At 43.5% G+C, this 23,754-nt stretch overlaps 1 protein-coding gene and 1 long non-coding RNA gene across 2 annotated transcripts in view; one reads left to right on the top strand and one right to left on the bottom strand.

Moving 5' to 3' along the window:
• LOC141998359 (uncharacterized) overlaps positions 1-11,209 on the bottom strand; it is a 56,834-nt gene extending 45,625 nt beyond the window's left edge. The window contains exon 1 of the long non-coding RNA XR_012641825.1: positions 10,957-11,209. This is a non-coding gene — a long non-coding RNA (uncharacterized LOC141998359). The remainder of the gene's footprint in view (positions 1-10,956) is intronic.
• HEMK2 (HemK methyltransferase 2, ETF1 glutamine and histone H4 lysine) lies at positions 10,682-22,547 on the top strand. The gene is made up of 6 exons (XM_074971110.1): positions 10,682-11,006; positions 13,187-13,273; positions 14,485-14,575; positions 17,249-17,332; positions 19,181-19,322; positions 21,457-22,547. The coding sequence occupies exons 1-6, from the start codon at positions 10,876-10,878 to the stop codon at positions 21,561-21,563; spliced, it is 642 nt and encodes a 213-aa protein (XP_074827211.1). The 5' UTR covers positions 10,682-10,875; the 3' UTR covers positions 21,564-22,547.
• Positions 22,548-23,754: the final 1,207 nt, after the last annotated feature.

Below are 23,754 nucleotides of genomic sequence, written 5' to 3'. Positions count from 1 at the left end.
GTGCCTGTTGACGTGAGAGCAGCATGTGGAGCCTCCCTGGCTGCCCATGCACCTAGGGGCTGCAGGGACCTAGTGGCTGCTTCCTGGGAGCTGCAGTAAGTGCCGCTGGAACCCCACACCCCAACCCTCTGCCTGAGCCCCCTCCTGCACCCCAACCCCCTATCCCAGCCCGGAGTCCCCTCCCACACCCAAACTCCCTCACAGAACCCATACCCCCCCCCAACACCACAACACCCTGCCCCAGCCCTGACCCCCCCTCCTGCACCCCAAGCCCCTCATCCCTGGCCTCACCCCAGAGCCTGCACCCCCAGCCGGAGTCCACACCCCCTCCTGCACTCTGAACCCCTTGGCCTCAGCCTGGAGACCCCTCCTACGCGCCAAACACCTCATTTCTGGCCCCACTCAGAGCCCACAACCCCCAGCCCAGAGCCCATATTCCAATTCCTTTCCCCAGCCCAGCGCCCTCTCCTGTACCCCAAACCCCCCATCCCGGCCCCACTCCAGAGCTCATACTCCCAGGCCACTTCTGGGAGCCACATAAGGTAAGCGCCGCCCGGAGCCCACACCTCAACCATCTCCCGCACCCCAACCATCTGTCCCAGCCCTGAGCCCCCTCCTGCACACAAACTCCCTCCCAGAGCCTACACCCCCTCCTGCACCCCAAACCCCTCATCCCTGGCCCAGAGCCCCCTCCTACAGCCCGACCCCAGAGTCCGCATCTCCAGCTGGAGCTATCACCCCCCCACACCCTAACTCCCTGCCCCAGACCATAGCCCCTTCCCACACTCTGAACCCCTCATTTCTGGCCCCACACCAAACCCTGTACCCCCAGCCAGAGCCCTCATCCTCTCCTGCATCCCAACCCCTGGCCCCAGCCCAAAGCCCTCTCCCACACGTCGAACACCTCGCCCACCCCCCAGCTAGAGCTCCCTCCTGCACCCCACATTCCTCATCCCTGGCCCCACCCCAGAGCTCACACTTCCAGCCGGAGCCCTCACCCCGTTCCACACCCCAACCCCTTGCCCTCAGCCTGGTAAAAATGAGCGAGGGGCGGGGGGTGGGCAACACAGCATGGGGAGTAGGTGGCCAGCCCTCTGTGGAGAAAGAAGTGGTTAGGGACTATTTAGAAAAGCTGGACGTGCACAAGTCCATGGGGCCGGATGCGTTGCATCCGAGAGTGCTAAAGGAGTTGGCGGCTGTGATTGCAGAGCCATTGGCCATTATCTTTGAAAACTAATGGCGATCGGGGGAAGTCCCGGACGACTGGAAAAGGCTAATGTAGTGCCCATCTTTAAAAAAGGGAAGAAAGAGGATCCTGGGAACTACAGGCCAGTCAGCCTCACCTCAGTCTCCGGAAAAATCAAGCCCTGCATGTTACCTTCCTGCCAAAACTGGTGGAAACAACTGGATGATGATCTGGTTCTGCTTCTACTTCTTATTGCGGGACAAATGTTTATGCAGTGGAGTAGGGGACTGGCAAGATGCACGAGGAAATCTGGGCAGAACTTTCTGACGTGATGGAGATGGCTCACTGAGAAAATGAATGACAATCCTTTTGGGTCCTGTGGAGCAGATATGGTGAATGTCGGTATTGCCACAGTATACCAATAAGTGGACAGTCACTTCTGGTCCAAGAGAACCAGCATGGTGTGGTGGGATCATATTATTCTGGAAAGCTAGGATGACCAGCAGTGGCTTCAAGACTTCTGAATTACAAAACAGACCTTCATGGAACTGTGTAATGAGCCTGCACTACACCTTTCACCACTCTGCCAGAACTTGATTCAGGGAAGCCATATTGGGGTAGAAACAGGTGGCTATTGGCCTGTGGAAGCTGGCAACATCAGACAGCTATCGGTCAATTGCAAACCACTTCAGGGTTGGAAAGTCCATTGTTGGGGTCATGGTTGTGTAGGTTTGCATGGCAATTAACACTGATCTATCCACAGGTGGTTGCCGTAAGCAAAGTTCCAAATATACTAGCTGGATTTAAGAGGATGAGTTTACCAAACTGGGGCATTGATAGCACCCACATCCCAATATTTGCCCACCAAAAGGGGTGAGTGAGTATAAGAACCAAAAAAGTTACTATTCACTTGTTCTTTAAAGCTCAGTGATCCACACAGGCAGTTTCATTAATACCAAGGTGGGAAACACTGCAAAGGTTCATGACACCAGGGTGCTGAGGAGATCTGGATTGTACTTGAAGCGGGGAGAAAGGACTTCATTCCCAAGAAATGATGTGTTTCTCTAGGATATGTCTGTGCCAACAGTTATTTTGGGGGACATCGCATACCCACTCCTAACTTGGCTCATGAAACTATACCCCATCAATGACCCCAAAAAAAGGGAATTCAATTATAAACTCAGCAGTTGGAGAATGATCACAGATTGCGTGTTTGGCAAGCTGAAATCTTGTTGGTGCTGCCTACGCACCCATCTGGATGCCAATGTGGCCAACGCTATTTGAATAATTGTCACCTGCCATGCACTGCATAACGTTTGAGAGAATAAAGAGGAGTACTTCTGTCCAGAGCGGTCACAGGACATGTCTGGTTTACAAACTGCATACAGGAAGCCAGATCCCACCCACATGCACACTGATCCTGGTTCCCAGGAGGCAAAGGAAATCAGGCATGTCATATGTGCACACATCTTGGCACAGCAGGGACGCAGACGGTGATATCTTCCTGTGCCGAGGGACACCTTCACATCCTGTGCAGCTGCTAGAAAAGCACAAGGAAACATTGGCACATACTTGTGGGGCTACATACCTTTGTGAGGACTTTGGTTCCTTGTAGCTGATGGTCATTACCCATTCATTCCTATGACTATTCACCCATTACAGACAATTATAACAAGGCATTTCCACTGGGTTAACAATTTAGGGGTTGGCTTGGTGCTGTGGAGGGTAGGACTGAGTTGCAATGTGGACATTGTGCAGTGCTTTTATCTTAAGCATTCACATTGGTTTACCAACCTCTGTTCTCAGTAACACTCAGTCTCTATTAATGACCTTATCTATATTTGGTTTGAAAGGGGGGGTTCACCCCCTTTTTTTTTTCCACCATTCATTGTTGATGCTAACTTCACTTAGTAGCTATTATGGAGCACTAACCCCAAGGTTGTAACTGGTCGAGGTTTGGGGAGGCCAGAAGGGGCTGTTTAATGACCGGGTAGTGGCAGACACCTGTATTGTTAGTTTAATTGTTTCGTTGTTCTGTATATGAACCAAGCCATAAAGATGCTTATCTACCCATTTTCTGTGTTGTGAGTTCTGCTTTTAAAACTATCAGTGATTTTTCTAAGCACATAACAATGCACCTTCCCCATCCCTCCCATGAATCATGGAGCCCAATTCCAAACCTGAAAACATCTTACATTCATCATACTTAGCAAGGAGGGTCCACGCAGAAGTCAAGGAAATGATGACATTTATTATAAGTAGTATATGAAACATGTAGTTGAAATATTTTTAAAAGGAATAAAGCAACAAAATGTAACGGGACTGAATTTGTAAAAAACAATCAAATATTAATGTATTTGCATGCCCTCCCCCACCACCTAAAAAAGGGGGGAATGACTGTGGAAAACTGCTCTTGGGGACGTTTGGTGTGTGTAGTCTGGGGGGCAGGCACTCGGTGGTTTCAGGGATTCCCACAGGCTCATCATTCCTCACTTGGATGCTCGGTGGGGTCCTGCTGTGAGGGGTTTTGGCTGCTAGCAGAGGGTGTGGTCCTCAGAGTCCTACAGGCTCCTTCCATTCTCAGGAGGCTTGGGTCCTCTGCCTCACCAGCAACCGGGGTGGCAGTCGGAGGAGGAGGAGTTAGGGCTGGTTCACAGAGAGCTGCTGTGACCATGACAGCAAACAGACTCCGAAATTGTTCAGCTACCAGTTCTATGAGCATCAGGAAATGCTCCTTTTCCCTATGGGAATGTCTGATTCCCTAAGCACACCTCCTGCTCCAGGAACCAGTTCATCAGTGTTTCTTCCTGCTGAAGAGCCTGATCCTTCCATGCCTGAGGAACTCAAACTGCTCCTGATTCCTCCTGTTCATGCCAATGAGCAGGTCCTATGGCGGCCTTCTCCGTCTGTCTCTGCAGTGCTGCCCTTGCCCTCCCAGCAGAATGGTTTCCCTCTCAGGAGTCAAAGGTACTGCCTATTCAAAGAAAGTATATGTTGTTTTTCCTTTGGAAGAAACCAAGAAATCCCCTCATATAACATACATTTGCTGTAGAAGGCCACAATTTTGATAATTTTCAGCATTTCAGGAATGTGATGGTTAAGACTACCCTTGGTTCTCAGACAACTTTTGCAGCCCCTGAGGAAAGAGCAGAGGCTACTAATGGTAAGATACATGTACTGAAGTTTTTTTAAATGTAAAAATTTCATAGTGTCTTATGCAGGGTATGGGGAGGGAGGTGGCAGTTCCATCAAGGCACTATTACCAGTTTGCAATTTTTTCTTTAAGGACTAGCCAACATTTGGAGAACATAGCAGTTTTCAAGGTATCAGAAGGGAAAAGAGAGGTGGCTTTCCAGCCCTGTGGAGAAGATCTGGCAATCTATGCCAGAAATATATTTCTGCTAATGGTCACCTCAATGCATATTGCTGAATGGAGGGGTTTGAACAGTTATGAAGGTGGACTAAGCACATTTGCGCCGTTGTTGAACCTCAAGAACCCGCTGGAGTGTCTGCTACCCCAAAAATTTGCTGCAATATTCTTACAGGATTGGGAGGCAATTTGTTGATAAACTGACTATATTCTCACTTAGCATTCACAGTTTCCATGCAATTTTATGGGCATGGTGCTGCTGGAGGTGCTGTCTTTTCAGGTGAAATGTAAAACCAAGGTCTTGATTTCTTGTAACTTAAAAATCCCATGCCAATTTTTCCAAGTAGTAGGGTTACTCCCAGGGTCTTGGCCTAAATCCAATTCAAGCAATTATATTCTACCTACCTAAACATTTCCCTTTATGTTCAGTTGGTTATGGTATTATTCATTTTCTCTCCTGAAGTATTGCATAGTGTGACTCTATAATATTTAAATAAGTCTCTTGCCTTCTCTTCTGGGGTGGCTGCATTTCAATGATGCATGATATGATACCTTGCATATAATAGTTTCTAAAGTTTAGTATGTACTTCAGGATCTTTGAAGAAAAGGTACTAAACAAGCATCAGTCATTTTTATTCCTAAGTGCTTCATCTCTGAAATGACGTCACAAGCTTCTGCAAATTCCACTTTCGAAACACTAATCAGACAAGTATGACATTCAAAAGTGCCCCTTTCAGAAATGAAAAAAACTTGGCCATCAAATATTTCTCATTGTAAGTACTTTAAAACATTTTCAAATCTAGGATCCTACAGTCAGGATCCTAAATCCAGAGTTATGCTCCTGTATGAATCCATATATATACTCTTGTATAAAAATGGCCTAGTTTTCAAATGTTCTATGTACTTGCACCTTCCACTAAATGTATTTCACTGGTGAGGGAAGTGATTCCGTTACAAATAGTTTAGAATCTCTTGGCTCATCAAATCTGGATCTGTGATTAATTTCTCTTGTGCCACAGAACACTGAAACAATATCACAATATGACAGCAAACATTCTCATCAGTCAGTGGGGGAGTGAGGAAGGGTAAAGGAAAGTATCAATCTATCAGCCAGCCTTTCATGGTGGAATAGAGGGGGAATTCACTTTTTTCTCCTCCTCTCCCAGCTGACTTGGAAGTGGATCCACTCTTACATACTGAGATAATCCCAATGGCTCCTTTTCACCCCATCCACAGGGAGGAAAATCTCAGCTATTTCAGCACAGGTGGTCTGTTTGCTCAGACCTCCAGTGAATTGATTTGCCAAATCTAAGTAGAGGAGTGGAGTGCCACTCAGATGTGCACAATTTCTGAGCCTCATGAAGCCTCATGAAGACCTGTAATCCACAGGCAGCTAAAGAGTTGTGGATTAAGTATCAGTAGATTAAATTAACTGCATTGAGCTCCAAAGAGGATGGGCCATAAAGCTTAATCAGTGCAAACAGGCAAGTTACAATTTCCGTCAAAAAAAAAAAAAAAAAAATCTCAATAAAGCCTAGTTTAGTAACATGGCAAAGATACCATTCAAATGGGAATATTAACAACTTTCAATAATTTCTAGAAATTGAAATAGAATCTGTTTTGGCAAAAACACTGCAGTCTTCTACCAAGAAAAACATTTTATGCAGTTATGCAAGCAATAAAAATAAATGTTTTATAAAATTTAGCCTGAAGGCCTCAGAAAGTATTAAAAAAACAATAATAATTAACCAGAGTTCTTGACGTGTAGAGCAGCCAAAAATAACATCTAGTACAGCTGAACATGGTGAGGTCATTTCTTGTATTGCACTCCAAACACTGACCACCTGCAGAGATGCAAAAATATTCAAAAGTATCTATTTCCCAAATATAGACAGACTGAAAAATTCTCAGTCTCTTACATGATTTTATTTTGCCGAAATAATGGAATTCAATACACATTTAATGTGCATTACAAGTAGTTGTTCCTATGGTGCAAAACTTCCCCATCCACTTATGAAGCTGATACTGTCTGCCCCTAGAACAAAAGTGCCATGATGCCAGTCTTCAGTATTCTTTTCCAGCTAATCTAAACAGTAACATTGGCATCACCACTTTAAGTCAAAATTTTGCTCTTACAAAAAGAGATAATGTGTCTCTGCTCTACCACAAACAATCATACAAACATAAAATGAACTTTTGTCTAAGGTAATATTTGATGGGGATGTAGCAAATGTCTAATTTTAGCATTCTACTGAATATCAGATAATGTAATGTTTATCCAAAACTGAAACAAAGGCCCATAGTGGATATCACAATAAATATAATAGTCACATGTTTTAAATGAGTCATGATCCAAAAGTCATTATTTCACAAACTGCCCAAAAAAACCTAATTTATTCTTCTTTAGGTATGGAAGGAGTCCTCTATATCACAGGGTGAGTGGCTGATTAGCTACTGGAAATACTTGTATGAAATTACTGGTTGATTCTAAACCCACAAGAAGGATACAACAGATATAAAATTTTACATTTGTATCTTCCATTTGAGGATCTCAGTGTACTTTATAAACATGAATTAAGCCTCAGAACACACATTGAAGGTAAGTAATAGTATACGCATTTTAAAGATGAGTTAAGTGACTTGTCCTAGGGTTCCACAGTATTAAGGGTCAGAACCAGAAACACAACCTGTGAATGAAGACTCGCATGTCCCTCCTTTAATCTTTCTAGATATTAAAGTCAACAGAGGTACTACTAGTAATGAAACTTGCCCAGTGAAAACTGTCATTTATTGTTTGATGCGAACTACTTTACTTTGAAAATAATTTGGAAGTATTTTTGCATTCTGTACAATTTCTTCTCACATTGGTTGATAGTTTGACTCCACCTATGGTCAATGGGATGCTTGTCACAGCATTAATATTTTCAAACAGCACAATAAGAAATAAAAACTAAAATTCTGAAGTCACCTCCCTTTTCATATTTAGACCTATTCATTACCTCTTCAGCTCAGGTGTATCGCCATTTTCCTCTCCTTAATCTAGGCTTTTATATCACTATCTTCCAGCTAGTCAAGCACCTTACAAAATTAAATACAAATACTTCAGAGGAACTAAAGTTCATTTACTTTCTCCTTACCATTACTGATCATATTTTTGGTTTGTTCATTTTTGTTTTGTTCTGGAGGATAGGCCAAATTTTTTGTCCCGAACTATTTTCGCCAAATAAATAAATAAATAAAAATGCAGATTCGGATTGACCAAAATATTTTGTGAATATGTGTTGGATTGATCCAATTGTTTTGACTGCAAACACTAAAATAAAATCTGAAAGAACTGAAATATTTTGTTTTGACATTTTCTAAATGAAATGTTTTAATCTTTCAATCAAAACAACTTTTTAAAAAAATATTTCAATTTTATTTAAATATGTTTAAGAAACCTTGAAAATAAAATGAAATGTTTTGTTTCAGGCAAAATGAACCATCTGACCTGAAACAATTTTTTTTTTTTTTGATTTTTCAGTACAGGGAATGAACTGAAAAATTAGTTATTTGCTCTACTGCTGCACGAAATACTATATTATCTGATTTTTTACCTTGAAGTTTCCCCTAAGTCCTGCACAAACTCATTCCCTTTAAGACTAGCTTCCCCTGACTGGAGACTAGGGCTGCTGTCATCTGACAATGGCAAAAAAATCACTGAGCCATTTTCTTCTAACATTGAACAAAGAACTTTATTACGTTAGTAAAGATAACAATATTCACCCTAAATCTACTCTTTTCTCTTCAGAGTTGCAGCCTAGAACCTTCCTCAGCTCCTCTCTTGCCAGGCTTCCCTTCCTGCTGGGTTGTTGTTTTTTTTTAAGTTTCCTTAATGGTGGAGATGGTTGTCTGAGAATAGGTACAGCATTAAAGTATAGAAGAAGTAGAGAGCATGCAACCAGCTGGTGCCACTTTTGTGATCAACTCTTGGGGATGGACAGGGAAACAGATGAGAACTGCTGGGTATGTTTAGACTGACTCTTCCTCAAATAACTATCCAAGACCCAATTATTTAAATTCAAATGTATCTGGCCAAACCCGAATATAAGAATTTAAGATGAATACTCACTGGCAGTAGAAATCTGTACAATTCTAATGAATACATGGCTGTAATTTTCCTAACTCCATATTCTGATGTTTTGAAATATTTATTATTACAGACACCAGAAGCAACATCACTCCTCTTCATACCACATCTCTAATCATCTTATGAAAGCAAAGCCACCTTTTTTCATAAACTGAAGATCATTTTGGTGCCCAGTCTCACAGCACAGGCTATGTCCAAAAAGCATGAAAAAACATTCCTTTGTGAAAGGGCTGGACAAAGCTCAAAAAGGCTAGCAGGATCCACTGCTGGAGCATAAGATTTCCTGGCCTCCTAAATGCAAGATATAGCACTGGAACTGGTCTGCAATATTGGCAGCATCTGGATTTGTTTAAAATATTACTGTATTACACACACAGTGGTGTTGTGTTCTACTTGATATTTTTCTTTTAATTGCTTTCATTCCTGAGCGGGTCCCAAAAAAACTGAGCATAGGAACTGTATAACTTACCTACTTTGTGACAGGGTGCCATATGCCAGTAAGGTCATCATCATCCTGAGTTAGGATTAAATCCAAATGGGCTTTTTGTGTTTTCCACATTTTTTTTTAAATGCCCAGTTCATTTATGCTCAGCATAGGAAGAAAAGCTACAACTGCACCTAGAATCTTGACTGAGCGTGCTAAAAAATGGTACAATAGTTACCACTGGTGTGATATGCTAGACAAGAAAGTCTTTGCCTGAACTGGTAGAGGTAGTAGGCCACATTTAGTTTTAATACTGTTAACATTTCAAGCAAATATTATTATTCTTGTAACAGGGCAGGCTCTACTGCTGTCCTGAGGTCCCACACAAAAGCTTTGGACACTTTGTTTATTAGCACTTCGGTGAGTTTTATTTATATTACCTCCACCAACACAATCCCATGTAGCAATTCTATCTCCAGCTTTCCCTATTTTTCAACCCTTTGTGCAGGGAGATAGAGAGCTCTCACCACCCTGAGATCTTACTTCCTCCGGGCTCTGTTAAGGGTTTGTCGACACTTAAAACACTACAGCGACACAGCTACGCCACTGTAGTGCTTCGGCGTAGACACTACCTACGCCAACAGGAGGAGTTCTCCCATCAGCTGTCAATGGAAGAATTGTTCCATGCACTTAGGGCTGCCTACATGGGGACTTAGTTCAGGCTAACTACGCTGCTCAGGGCTGTGGATTTTTCACACCCCTGAGCAACGTAGTTATGTCAACCTAATTTTCTAGCATACATCAGGTCTTAGCCTCTCCCTGCTGTACTTCCAATGCTTTTTAACTACCCTCTCAGCTAACCAATAATTAGCTCCTCCACCCCAGTCTGATTAGGTAATTAACTATTCCACTTCTCCATCAGGAAGGGGACTAACGAACACGTAAGTGACCAGAGCGCCAAGCCAGCTCCTGGCTCTCAGCACGCTGTCAAATCTCTTGACTAGATCTGAAGTCAGAACAATATACCTTGTACAGCTTCTTTCACAGCAACACAGATAAGACCTAGTAGAGCAGCCCATCGTGTCCCGACCAATGCAGGATTGTTCTGCAGCTGCCACTTTTGTGATCAGCTCTTGGGGAGGAGATGTCTAGGGAAACAGATGTACCACGTTACATCCCAATAATGCCCTACACTGGTCCCGGAGTTCAGATTTTATATCTGTCCACCCAAAGGGGACTGACACCGGGCAGCACAGACAAGAGGGGCGGGGAGCAGTTTTCAGAGGAGGCGGGGGGAAGAGAGCCGGAAAAAGGAAGCTCGATAGGATTTTGCCCGAAGACATGCGGCATTTCTGCGCTGACATTCAGTGGCCCGCCCGGCCGGGTGAACGGGGTCTCCGCTGCAGGTCCCCGTGCGACGCGCCGCCCGCACACGCCAACGGCAAGTTCCTGCTGCGGGCGCCACGTGCAGCGCCCCGCCCGTCCCGGGGGCCCCTGCGCAGGCGCGCCCGAGCATCCCACGAGAGCAAGGCGGGATCCGTCGCTCCGGGCTCGCCCCGACACAACCTCACTCGACCGCTGATTCGCCGGGATCCTGGAGGACGAGAGGCGGGGCCGAGGCTGGCCCTCGCCACAGTAGTGACGGCAGCTATGCGCGTGCGCGGCAGTTTGCGTATCTGCGTCCCTCTCCCCTCACGACAGCACGAGTCGGTGGAGAATCCGCACATGCGCACTCCCGCGCGGAAGGAAGGGGGCGGCGCTGGGCCATGATCCCCACCCCGCGGCACCAGCACGTGGGACCGCACGGGCCCTTTAGCGAGGTGTACGAGCCGGCCGAGGACACCTACCTGCTGCTGGACGCGCTGGAGCGGGACGCGGCCCAGATCAGAGACGCAGGGTGCGAGCTGGGCGGGGGGGAGCGAGAGGCCGGTCAGCAGCCAATGGGAGCAGCCGCTGGTGGGGTGGGAGGAGTCGGCGGCGCCGTGAGCACGTGCCGGTGACAGCCCGCGCAGCGGCTGTTAGGGAGGCGGGGCTGGAGCGGGGGCGGGGCGGTAGTTGCTGAGGGGCGTGGTCTGGGCGTGGGGGTGGGCAGGACTATTGGTTGGCTCCCCTATTGGCTGTCAGTGGTTGCCTGTTGGTACAGTCCCGGCCCTGGCGGGGGCGGCAGCAAACCTCCCGCTAGCTTCAGTAGAACCTCGCCTTCGCCCTGCGAGTTCTCGTGCCGGGATTCGCTTCAGCTGCGCCGCCCTCAGCGCCTGCGTCATCGGCGTCACCCTGCGCCTGCCCGGGCAGGGAACCGTCCCACGTGCTGGGCGGGGCGACCCGGAAGGACCCCGGGCGCTGTGAGTGCTGCCCTGCTGCGGCAGAGTTGTGCGGCAACCAGCGGACAGCGGGCGTGAGGCCCGGCTCGTCCGCGGCTAGGTGTGCTGCAGTGGAAGAAAAGGAAGAGGCTCCGATTGTCCTAGTTGGGGTGACCCCCTCTCTCTCCCCCTTTTCAAAATGCAAAACTGGGACACCTGCCAGAGCCCTGCCCCCTCCAGGGCCCCTGAACCCCCTGGCCATGCCAGAGCCTGGTGCTGGTAAGAGCCACCTAGGGAGCCCTGGAACCTCCACCTGTCTTTGGTGGGGGCTGGGGTACCCAAGAGCAGTCCCTGGCCTGTGTCCCTGTCCCGTCCCGTCCCCGCCCAAGGTGCACTGCCAAGGGCTGATGGAGGGTCCATGGCTCTCCACAGCAGACTGGGCTTCTAGGATGCCTCTTACCACAGCCTGGCCAGCTCTGGCTTCTAGCCTCCCCTGGGGCAGGGCCTCAGGGAAAAGAGGAGGAGCAGGGGGTGGGGCCTAGTGGTGATGGAGGGGGCTAAGGCCCACTTGAGAGCCACACACACACTGGAAAGAGGCTGGTGCTGCTCCTAAGCCGGGGGCATGTGCAGAGTGATGCCACAGGGAATCCAGGATAAATGTAGTCCTGGAGTAGTTTAGCCCGGCACTGGGACTTGAAACTAACATTTTGGGACTGTCCCACTCAATTAGGGATGGGTGGTCATCCTACTCATAGCTCCCAAGTAGTTTCAGTAAATAATGTAAACATCTGCCAGGTTTCAAATCACTGGGTAACTTAGTCCTTGTCGTGATGGTCAGTTTTTTCAGGAATGATGTGCCCCAAACCAATTTTACTCTGTGAGGAGTGGAATGATCTTAATTTATTGGAATATAGATTCAGATAGGACTTGGTTCTGTGTTGCTCCTTTTCATACTCAAAATATCTTAAAGTGCATTGCAAATATAATTTAATTTGAATGGGCTCCATACAATGAAATTATCTTGTTGCTTGCCTTGAAATTTCTATTATTTATACATGTCCAGAGCCAGCTCAAATGTGGACCCGTTAGAATAGTCACTCGGATATGTCTACACTGCAGCTGGGAGCGAGCATCTGGACTCAGGCTAGTGGAGCTTGAGCTAGTGCAATAAGAATAGCATGGACCTCAGGCAGCATCTTGTGCTCTCAAGCCCACTTGATCCCCTTGATCTGAGCTTGGGTGGCTAGCCTGAGTCTCCACAGGAACCACAACATCCACACTGCTGTTTTTAGAGTGCTCACTTGAGCCCTGCTAGTGCAAGTTTGTTACCAAGTGCATTGGGTAGATATATCCGTGGGATTCCGGTTTCATTGTGACCTGCTCAAAACTCTTAGGCCTTGGCTGCTTGGTGGAGGAGGTGGAGATGTGTCTAGAACTGTTGTTTTTGTGTTGTCAATGGATGTTTCCTGTTAACAGAGGGAAGGAAACCTACAGTGTGCTCCAGCGAGGGCTGTGATAAGTAGGAAATATCTTGATTCCCCAGGGGACACAAATTATCACTGGAGAGCTGTCAGTCAGCGCAAAGCAGATCATATGGCACACCACTCATCTTGAGCTTGAGGGCAGTATAACGAGTAAACTTCGTTATTAGTGCGGTCTCCAGTGGCTGCAGGTTTGACAGCATTACCTGATCCAGGCCTGCATATGTCCATCCTAGATACTCTTGTGAAGTGGGTATTTTAATTACTTTGCACTGATTATTTTTATTTAAATTTAGAGTTGAGATCTCCCTTGAAGTAGGATCTGGATCGGGTGTGGTTTCAGCATTTCTGGCTTCCATTGTTGGACCCAGTGCATTGTACATGTAAGTATTATAATACCAATTTTTTAGATTGTTGCAGCTAATAATATAAGAATACTTAGCTCTTATGATATATAGTGCTTTTCATTTCAAAATATTTTACAGTCACCAACCGTAGAGAACCAACAGTAGAGAAATAGTATCTCCATTTTACAAATGGATTTTTAAAGACATTTAGATGTCTATCCCACCATTGATTTCAGTGAGAGTTTAGACACCTAAATAGCTTTGAAAATCTGGCCCTAAATTACTTGCTCAAGACCACCTATTGGTTTAGTAGTAGAGCCAGGACTAGAGTTCTGAAATTCCTTCTTCCCAGCTTGAGCTCCATCTGTAGTCATGTTGTCTCTACCATGTTTACTCAGAACTTGATCCTGCAAACACTTGTCTAACTTTACTCATATGAGTTGTTCTGTTGAGCTCAGTAGGAATACTCACATGTGTAACATTAAGCAAATGCTCAAGAGTTTGCAGGGCTGGGCCTCACTGAGTACCTGTTATGCAGTGCCATAGTTAGAAAGGCAGTCTCATTATAAACACTTGTTTTCACAGACAGAATCATTTTAGGCTGAATTTCTAATGTCTGTTCTCAGCCCAAATTTTGTTTGAAAGTCTGGTAAAATTCTCTTGGCTTTTTATGAGTTATCTGAGCACAAAATGTAGAAAACGTTGATATTGTAGTATGTTGTATTGCTTGAGAAATAGTATGTCATAATTTAATTCAAGACCATTGTAATGCATCCGCAGATGAGGACAAAGTTATAGTTATGTCTGAGCATGCAACCTTAACTTTAACATTTCCTTGACTTTTGAGTACTTAGGCAACCTTAATGTTGTCTTAGCATAGTGTTATTGTATGAAATTTCATATGTGAAGAGCCACAGTACGAGCAACAAGAATTGTATGTTCTTTTCAAAGCTTAGATGATGATTATTCAGTAAGGCTATGTCTCCACTACAAGATGGGGTGAAAATAGTGGGTCTGTAGTCAGCATGGCTCAGCCAGAACTCTGCTGCTGCTACTGCAGTTATGCTGCTATTTATACTTCTGCTAACTGGATGGGAGCTAGTGTGAGCACGTGTGTGTGAGCAGGGGAATCACATTCATTTACACACAAGGCTTGAGGTCACATCACATAATAGCATTCACATTCTTACGTTAATTTTTTAGTTATATCTTGTCATGTTGATGTGATATTAATGTTTTGCTTTCAGATGTACAGATATCAACCCTATAGCAGCTTTTTGTACCTTGGAGACAGCTGTACTTAACAAAGTTCACATTCACCCAGTAATTACTGACTTGGTAAGATACAAATTCCTATAACTGGACCTTCTAATAGTTTTGCAGTTCTTACAATGTACTGTGGGAGGCTTGCTTGTAACCATTCAGATACTGTCCCTTCACGCTGAAAGAAAGACAAGGGGCAATGGATGTGTTTTAATTAGGCCACAGTTTTATTCACTTAACATATCTGGGACTGCCCAACAATAAATTATACAGCAGGTCATCATTATTTCCACCTACTAGGCAGGGCTGCTGTCAGCCCTCCCCCATTCTCAACCTGGTCCTAGCCAGCCTGTTGCTGCAACCCCACTACCCTCCCCTCGTATGAGGCGTTAAGGGGGCTGGACAGCAGGGAAGCGATTGGTTCCCCACTGTACCTCATGTTAGGAGCCCCAGCCTCCCTTGCCCAGCTACCTTAAGGGATGCTTTCCTCTAAATCTACTTCCAAATCTATTTAATCTGAGAACCGTATCTGTAACGAACACTGGACACATTTGTTATTAAGTGATGACATTTTGACTTAACCTCCTCGCCTACCCCACTGGGTCCCTTATCTGCTGTGGAGAAGATGGAAAAAACCTGCCCTACCTCGTCCACTCTGGTGGTGAGGAGAAAATTCCTTTGCACTCCAGAAGAAGTTGAGTAACGTCATGCTCACAGCAGATCATGAAGAAACCAAGTCCTACTCGGATCCCATCACTAGGAGGGTGGGTGTTGCCAGCCTGATCACAGTGAAAGTATGTTTCTCTGGAACTGTTCAGGGTATAGTTGCCTCAAGGCATATGAAAGGACAGTGTCCCCCTTCTAACCTGGTCTAGCCACTTCCTGTTCTTCCCTAGTCTGTCCAGGTAAATTTTCCCCTTCCTCTCCCCTCTGCCACCCACTTGCAGAGGGGGCCCAAATAAGGGCAACAACCCTTCCAGCCAGCCAGACAAAGAACCCGGTGCACTCAGATGGTATTCACTGCCATATGTTAGTAAGGTACAACGGTCTTGTATGCCACAATATATAAGTATTTGTTTTATTAAATTGTAAAGCACTCTGGTGGATGGCAGTAGCTTGGACACAGTTGCAAGCTTACAGAAAACTAAGTAAAAACTGATCACAGCGCCCATTGTTCCCTCAAAAATTGGTGCAGAAAACCCAAATAGAAAGGCTGATGAAAAGAGAGGGACAAAAACAGCTGATAAAGGACCAAACTCAATCTGAAAAGAAAATGTACTTCAAATGAGACTTTAAATCAATACAAATGTAGAGCAAATACTACATAATCAGGGAATGGATTTGAAACTGTTAACACCTGGAGCTTTCTTATTAATGTTGTACCCATGACAGTAATGCTCTGCCAATGCACAAGTCTAAATCTTTTTTTGTTATAAATTCTGTTTGCTAATGATTTAAAAAAACAAAAACAACCTTCTAAGCAGTGCATTATGGGAAACTAAGTTTCATGTTTTCCTCAGTGAGCTCTTTTAACTTGTAAAAAATCTTGAGAATTTAATGAAAGATGACAGATTCAGCTAATTCTAATTATTGGCAAATGAACCCTTCTTCATTTGGGAATTAGACTATACACAGAGGCCTGTATAAAGTAGTTGATGAACAGCTAACAGATGATAAACTTTTAATCACTTCTGAACAGGGATGGATATGAATCTGTAAGCAAGCTCTTTTAATTAGTATAGGTTTTTCTTTCATCCTCTTACTATTCTGTATCTCTAGTTCATGTTTTGGGACCCTGTTGTGTATGTCATCATACAATAAATTTATATTTTTACTTGTCCCATTCTGTGGGCTGCCCTTGCACATTGAAAGACAGGTTTAGTGTTGTTGGACCAGGAATAGGGGCTGAGCTATTTCAGAACTAAAGAGGACAATTTAATGCATTGCTATGAATGGAAGGTGAAATACGAGTGGTCCCAACTCTATTTATTTTGATTTATAAAAATATGAAATAATCCAACCCTTCCTATGAGGAATCACTTGTAGTATAGTCATCCTAGAAGAAGGAATGCTTGATTTTTATAGAGAAATTATCTAGTTCTCTTATTGAGATAAATTACTTAACCTTGTAATTTAACCACATATGAAATGGATTATTATCTCACAACCAGGTCATTTTTATTGTTATCTACTAAATAAAGCACCTGTAATTAGCATGTATTTAAAACATTTTGCTTAGTAAGGGTCCTTGAAACTTACTTTTTCATATTGTCCATTATTGACTTTTGGTTTTGGTAAAACGATAAGAAAAATAGATGGTGGCAACATGGTCACCTTTTGCTTGGCTGGCTAAATTTATGGGAAATTGCACAGATTTGTGTTTTTCAAAATACTTCCCTTGTACTCCTGTCATACAGAAAATAAGAAAGAAGTATCTTAATTAACAGTCTGTTTTGGCTTAAGTCGTTTGAAGTAAGTCAGGTTTCCATAGCTAAGTACAGGACTCTTTCTATATCTCAGTAGTGTATAACTGTTCGTAAACCTATTAATTTTCTTCCTGTCTTGATAATGATTGATTATATTCAAAGCTTACTTTCTCATTTTAGTCCCATATATGACAAATCTGCAGTCTCACAATACATACTGTATAATGAGAAATATGTGTTCCTGCCGTAAATAAAAAATGTAGCTAATAAAAGAACTGCCTAAGTATAACTAACTTGTTTCCTACCTCGCTTTCATCTCTAGGTCACAGGATTGTTACCAAGATTAAGTGGGAAAGTTGATCTCCTACTGTTCAATCCACCATATGTGGTAACCCCTTCTGAAGAGGTAGGGATCACTGAGATTTGAGGAGATGCAATTAAAAAAAAAAAACTTCTGCAGCTCAGTGGATATGAAAAATTACTCATTTCTGATATGATAAATTGGTTTGTAATCTCTAGTTGTCAGACTACTGTGTCCTGAATTGCAGTGCTTTGAAAAAGTAGTGAGGGGTCATGTGGAGCCAGTGGTGATAACAGAACTGTTTGCAGTAAATATAAATCACTCGCCTTACTGCACTTTCTGCATAAGAGCTAAAGGACACTAGTGACCACTGTTCCACAAAATATTGCTCCATCCTTGCAGGTGGAATTCAGTAAATGCATGTCTACACAGGGATACTTAGGAATCACTAAAGGTGTGAAGTCAGGGCGCATAAATTAAAGCATGCTTAATCCCCCAGGTCAGTGCTCTTATTCAGGAGTAAAGTGGCTTTAGTTCTCTAACTTTGATTAAGGGCTTGTCTACACTTAAAATACTGCAGTGGGGTAGCTGCACTGATGCAGGCACACTTGTAGTGCTACAGAGAAGATCCTACCTACACCAATGGGAGGGCTTCTCCCTTTGGCGTAGGTACTCCATCTCCTGAGAGGCGGTAGCTGTGTCAACAGGAGAAGCACTCCCATTGACATAGCGCTGTCTATCCCGGGGCTTAGGTCACTATAACTGCATCACTCAGGTGTGTGGATTTTCCACGCCCCTTGAGTGACATAGTTATACTGACATAAATTGCTAATGTAGACAAAGTTACAACGAACTAATTCCACTTCATTCCTGAATAAGATCCACATGGAGGTTTAACCATGCTTTAATTTAAGTGCATTGACTTTACACCTTTAGTTGATTTGCCTTAACTTTCCTGATTAGCTGCATGTAGACAAGCCCTAAGAGATTTTCATTTTGATCTGTCAGATATTTTCCATTGGAATGATTTTCTGGTGGAAAATGCCTTCTTCACAAAAACAGAATTTTCAGGGATGAGTGTCTTGGCTCTCACCTCCCATGGCAGCCTACCCAAAGGCTCTTTATGCCTGCAGGGAGAAACAGAAATTGACGAGAGCCATCCAGATGGGCAGTTGACAAGCTGAAAAATTCTGTTTTAGTTCTCCCAAAATGGAATCTTTCAGAATTTCTGGCTTGTGAAAAATCTTGAGCTATTTACTTTTTTGTCCAAAATTGGGACTACATTTTTCCAAAACCTCAACGTTCTCTATGGGACAGAAATTCCTTTTTCTGGACTGCTCTAATTTTCGCCTTTCATTTGTATTCTTCAGGACTCTTGAGGCATGTCTACACTGCAATAAAACATCCACAGGTGGCCCATGTCAGCTGACTTGGGTCGTGGGGCTCAAGCTGCAGGGCTGTAAACTGGAGTGTATAAAACCGTGAAGGAGGAGTTCCGAGAGTCCAGGCTCCTGCTCCAATCCAAACATCTACACTGCAGTTTTATAGCCCTGCATCCTGAACCCCCAGAGCCCAAGTCAGCTGCAAGTGTTTTATTGCAGCGTAGACATATCCTTGGTGGAATTTATGCAAATACTTTCCATATGCATCTAGAGGAAAGTATATGCTTTGAATGTTACAAAACGTGTCTATTTCCAAACAGCGTCAACAAAGACCTTTAAATCCAAACAGAGCTCATCTATTTGGAGGATAAGTCTGAAATTTGACTTGTATGCTGCATAAACAAAACTGCCATGTAGCAATTTTACGATTGAAATGGTTTTAATTCAATAAGCTCCTTAGGATAGGGACTGTGGTAATGCTCTTCCTCAAGTGTCATGAACCTATATAGCACTCTATAGTCATATGTAAACGATTAGTAAAAAAAATTCATCTTCCTTTAATTTCTCCTAGGTACAAAGCCATGGAATAGAGGCAGCCTGGGCTGGAGGCAAAAATGGCAGAGAGATAATGGATAGACTTTTTCCTTTAGTGCCAAACCTGCTTTCAACAGGAGGATTATTCTATTTAGTTACAATTAAAGAGAACAACCCAGGTAATGAAATCCTTCTGTTTGCTAAACTATATATTACTAATGCATACATGAAAACTATGAGTACAAGACTAAGGTGCTATAGCTAATCAGATATTGCCACTATTATGCAAGAATGGGAAACCTTGAATTGAGTAATATCTCAGAGAAATGAGATGGCCTGTACATGGCAGTAACAAGTCACACTTGGTTAATAACATTTATTAGTATGGAAACACTTTGGGCTAAATTCACAGGGAGGACTTGGTTGAGCATTGCAGCACCCAACTTTTAGGCACCCTTCTGCTAAGTTGTATTCATGATCCCAAGTCAGGTTCCCTATATAATGCACTGGGAGACTTAGGTGCCTAAAAAGATTCACAGAAGTCAACATGCTAAGCCAGCCAATAGGAAATGACAAGGAGGGGGTGTGGCCTAAACCCTGTCTCTCAAAGGAGTTATGTGCCTAACTCTGGCCTTGATGGAGGCACCTCCCTCTACTTGGAATTCATAGTAGTGAACCCTCTCCTGGAGTTGGGTGCCTAAGCCAGGTCAGCCCTTTTTGAAGAAATATCGTGGTGATGGTCGTAGTGCCTCCTTGCATGCCCAATAGCCCAGTGGTTAGAGTATCACCCAGGATGTTGGAGACACTGGTTCAAATCCCCACTCTGTTGGATTGGGAGCAGGGACTTGAACATGGGTCTCACTTCCCAGCTGAGTGCCCTAACCACTGGACTTTAGAGACTCTCTCTTTTTCAATGAATAGTTAACTATTTTATACAAAGTGGAACAACTTCGACAGGAGAGACTAAGAGAGACCCACCCCAGACTAGCCCATTGCCCAACAGTTAGGGGACTGATGTGGGAAACCCACATTCAGTTCTCTGCTCCACATTAGGCAGAGTGGGGATTTGAACCCTGGTTTCCCACATCCTGTGTGAGTACTGTAACTATTGGGAGTAAAGTGTGTGGGAGGGGCAGCACTGCCTCTTCCTCAGCTGTGTCTTGTGCAGGGTCCAATCAAGTAGATGCGCTCTGTGGCAGCCTCTGAGCATGTGTACTGGATTGTGCTCCGCAGGTGAGCTAAGTGAGGGGGAATGCTTTCTTTGTGAATCCTGCTATGGCTTAGGCATGAGTTAGGTGCCAAGCTGCTTGGTGGTTTCAGGGCTGAGGCAGCTGAGCATGTGCCCATTGGCTGAAATTTAGGCACCTTGGGGACTTCACCAGTGAACACTGAGGTGCCTAGGGACTTTAGGCTCCTACAAGGTTAGGTGGCAGCTGAGCAGGGGTATAAGGTTCTAAATTTCTGCTTAGACACTTTACATGACAGCCCCACTTGTGAATCCTACCCTTTCTGGCAAGTTTTACTGTAGGGTTTTCAAATTAATTTGTGTGCTTTGTACACATCCTTTTATCAAAGCTTCTGCCTTTATAAAACCTTTGTTCAAGCCACTACTTAGTATATGCAGGAGAAAATACTGTCCATTACAACACTGACCCAAGTAGTATGGGAAATATGGGTTTCATCTGCTAAAGTGAAACTAACACTGAAGTGTGGAATTACTCCAGGGCGCTCCCACATTTGAACATTTTCAGACAGGGCTTAAATATCAGATTTGCAGTTGTACTCTGCTGGAAATTTACAAAAAAAACAAGCACCAACCCTTTTTTATTAAATACTTGAAACCTGAGTATAGTGGTGAATTTTTTTTTAATTGAAGCAGTTAGTTAAGATAGGAATATTGATTCATTATACTGTGATTCTAACTAATTTGCAGTTTCAGTATAACTGCACTTAATTCTTTCTGGCTTTTGTGTTAATATACAGAATATTAAAAGCATACAAGCACTTAAACTTTGAGCACATTTTTTAATCTTAAACTTATTTACCAATACAATTACGTACTTAGTATATTTTTCAAAGATATTAAAATCCAACATTTCCAGTAGAAAGCCAAGTTCATGTGGTTTTGTTGGATGACTACTTTAAATAAATTGTTCTAATCGCCTGAAGGAGCATGATGGATATTTTATGAGACTATGTAATCTTTTGTTTTGTAATTTGCTTTTAGCAAATAAATCAGTTTAAGGCAGGATGGGCTTTTTAGGTGGCGATTAACACAAACTGAACTGTAATGCTGTACATTTTTAATTACAGATGAAATTTTGGAAACAATGAAGAAATACGGTTTAAGGGGTACTAAAGTACTTTCTAGACAAGCAGGAAGAGAAACTCTCACAATTCTCAAATTCATAAAGTCCTGATGACTGCTCTTAAATCTTCCATTGCTGAAGATGTTGAAAGTTAAACACAAATGGCGTTACAATGGCTAGGCTATTTTGTGACTATAAACTATAACTCAACAGATTTTGAAAAAATTATCCTGTCTCCTGATCTGTGCAGGAAAATTGAGCAAAATGTTCATTGTTGTTCCCTTAACCTGGCCGTCAACCCACTGTGATCTGTAATCAGTGAGGGCAAAGTTGTTTCTGGACTTGGTTTTCTATGTAGCATAGTGGAACAGTAGCTGAAATGTAAACTTTAAAAATTCGCAGTCACACTTTAAAATGTGGAAATTCACTGGTATTTATTTCGTTTTATAACTGGAATATTTTTATGTGATCATGCATTTAATATTTTTAACTACCTTTGTCGTTCATTATGGGTTCTCAAAACCATGTTCTTGCTTTAGTACTTTGTCTTGTCTTATGGTAATTATTCTATACAGATAGCTGGTTTAAATTAATACTTAAGAAGCCACTGATCTTGAGGTTAGTGGCCTCAGTCTTACATTTTGTACTTGTTGCAGAATCCCCAAAAGCCTAGTGCATAGAAACTAATTTTGCTCACATAGTCGGGAAAACTCTTGATCTTATCTTGCTACTGTATTATCGCTATGACTATTCCAACAGATGTACCCAATATGGAATTCTGTTATGTCATCCAGGGTCTTTAAGCTAAATGCTATGGGTTAATAAACATTGTAAAAAGTTCCGTTCAATGTAATCAATTTTACAAAATTATTTTAGGGTAGAGACTAATTTTAGACTATAAAAAGGAAGGCTTCGTTAAAAGGTACTTTCAGTAGAGCCTAGAAAACTAACAAGTGACAGTTCTTTGTGAAGCAGGTCCATATATGACTATGGTATGATACCATTTCTATACTAATGCACCATAAAATGTATGGGCTGGATACTTGTATGGTCTGATTATCTCCCTATATTTAAGCCCCTTCGTTTTCAGATTAAACTGGTTCTTACTGAAAAATTCCTGGGTTTTACAAGAAGTATTATTCATTTTTTTTTCTGATTTTCACCCTACTTTTGTATCATTCAAATATATAAAAAATAACTTGTTTTATTGGAAAATACAATACATTGCATGAGATATATGTATTATGATAATACATTAGTCCGAATAGAATATCAGGGTTGGAAGGGACCTCAGGTGGTCATCTAGTCCACCCCCCTGCTCAAAGCAGGACCAATCCCCAACTAAATCATCCCAGCCAGGGCTTTGTGAAGCTTGACCTTAAAAACCTCAAAGGAGGGAGATTCCACCACCTCCGTAGGTAACCCATTCCAGTGCTTCACTACTCTCCTAGTGAAAAAGTTTTTCCTAATATCCAACCTAAACCTCCCTCACTGCAACTTGAGACCATTACTCCTTGTCCTGTCCTCTTCTACCACTGAGAATAGTCTAGAACCATCCTCTTTGGAACCACCTCTCAGGTAGTTGAAAGCAGCTATCAAATCCCCCCTCATTCTTCTCTTCCGCAGACTAAACAATCCCAGTTCCCTCAGCCTCTCCTCATAAGTCATGTGTTCCAGACCCCTAATCATTTTTGTTGCCCTTTGCTGGACTCTCTCCAATTTATCCACATCCTTCTTGTAGTGTGGGGCCCAAAACTGGACACAGTACTCCAGATGAGGCCTCACCAATGTTGAATAGAGGGGAACGATCACGTCCCTCGATCTGCTGGCTATGCCCCTACTTATACATCCCAAAATGCCATTGGCCTTCTTGGCAACAAGGGCACACTGTTGACTCATATCCAGCTTCTCATCCACTGTCACCCCTAGGTCCTTTTCTGCAGAACTGCTGCCTAGCCATTCAGTCCCTAGTCTGTAGCGGTGCATTGGGTTCTTCCGTCCTAAGTGCAGGACCCTGCACTTATCCTTGTTGAACCTCATCAGATTTCTTTTGGCCCAATCCTCCAATTTGTCTAGGTCCCTCTGTATCCTATCCCTCCCCTCCAGCGTATCTACCACTCCTCCTAGTTTAGTATCATCCGCAAATCTGCTGAGAGTGCAATCCACACCATCCTCCAGATCATTTATGAAGATATTGAACAAAACCGGCCCCAGGACCGACCCTTGGGACACTCCACTTGATACCAGCTGCCAACTAGACATGGAGCCATTGATCACTACCCGTTGAGCCTGACAATCTAGC

This window comes from Natator depressus, chromosome 1 (assembly GCF_965152275.1).
Source record: "Natator depressus isolate rNatDep1 chromosome 1, rNatDep2.hap1, whole genome shotgun sequence".
NCBI lineage: Eukaryota > Metazoa > Chordata > Testudines > Cheloniidae > Natator > Natator depressus.
Note: the sequence above shows the minus strand (reverse complement) of the source record. Positions and strands in the feature narration are given on the sequence as shown.

What these genes read in the sequence shown, in the direction of transcription:
- HEMK2 (XM_074971110.1), top strand. Translation starts at nt 10,876, where the DNA reads ATGATCCCCACCCCGCGGCACCAGCACGTGGGACCGCACGGGCCCTTT. An exon ending in GGACCCAGTGCATTGTACAT is followed by an intron (nt 13,274 to 14,484) that starts GTAAGTATTATA and finishes TTTTGCTTTCAG; the next exon opens with ATGTACAGATATCAACCCTA. An exon ending in AATTAAAGAGAACAACCCAG is followed by an intron (nt 19,323 to 21,456) that starts GTAATGAAATCC and finishes TTTTAATTACAG; the next exon opens with ATGAAATTTTGGAAACAATG.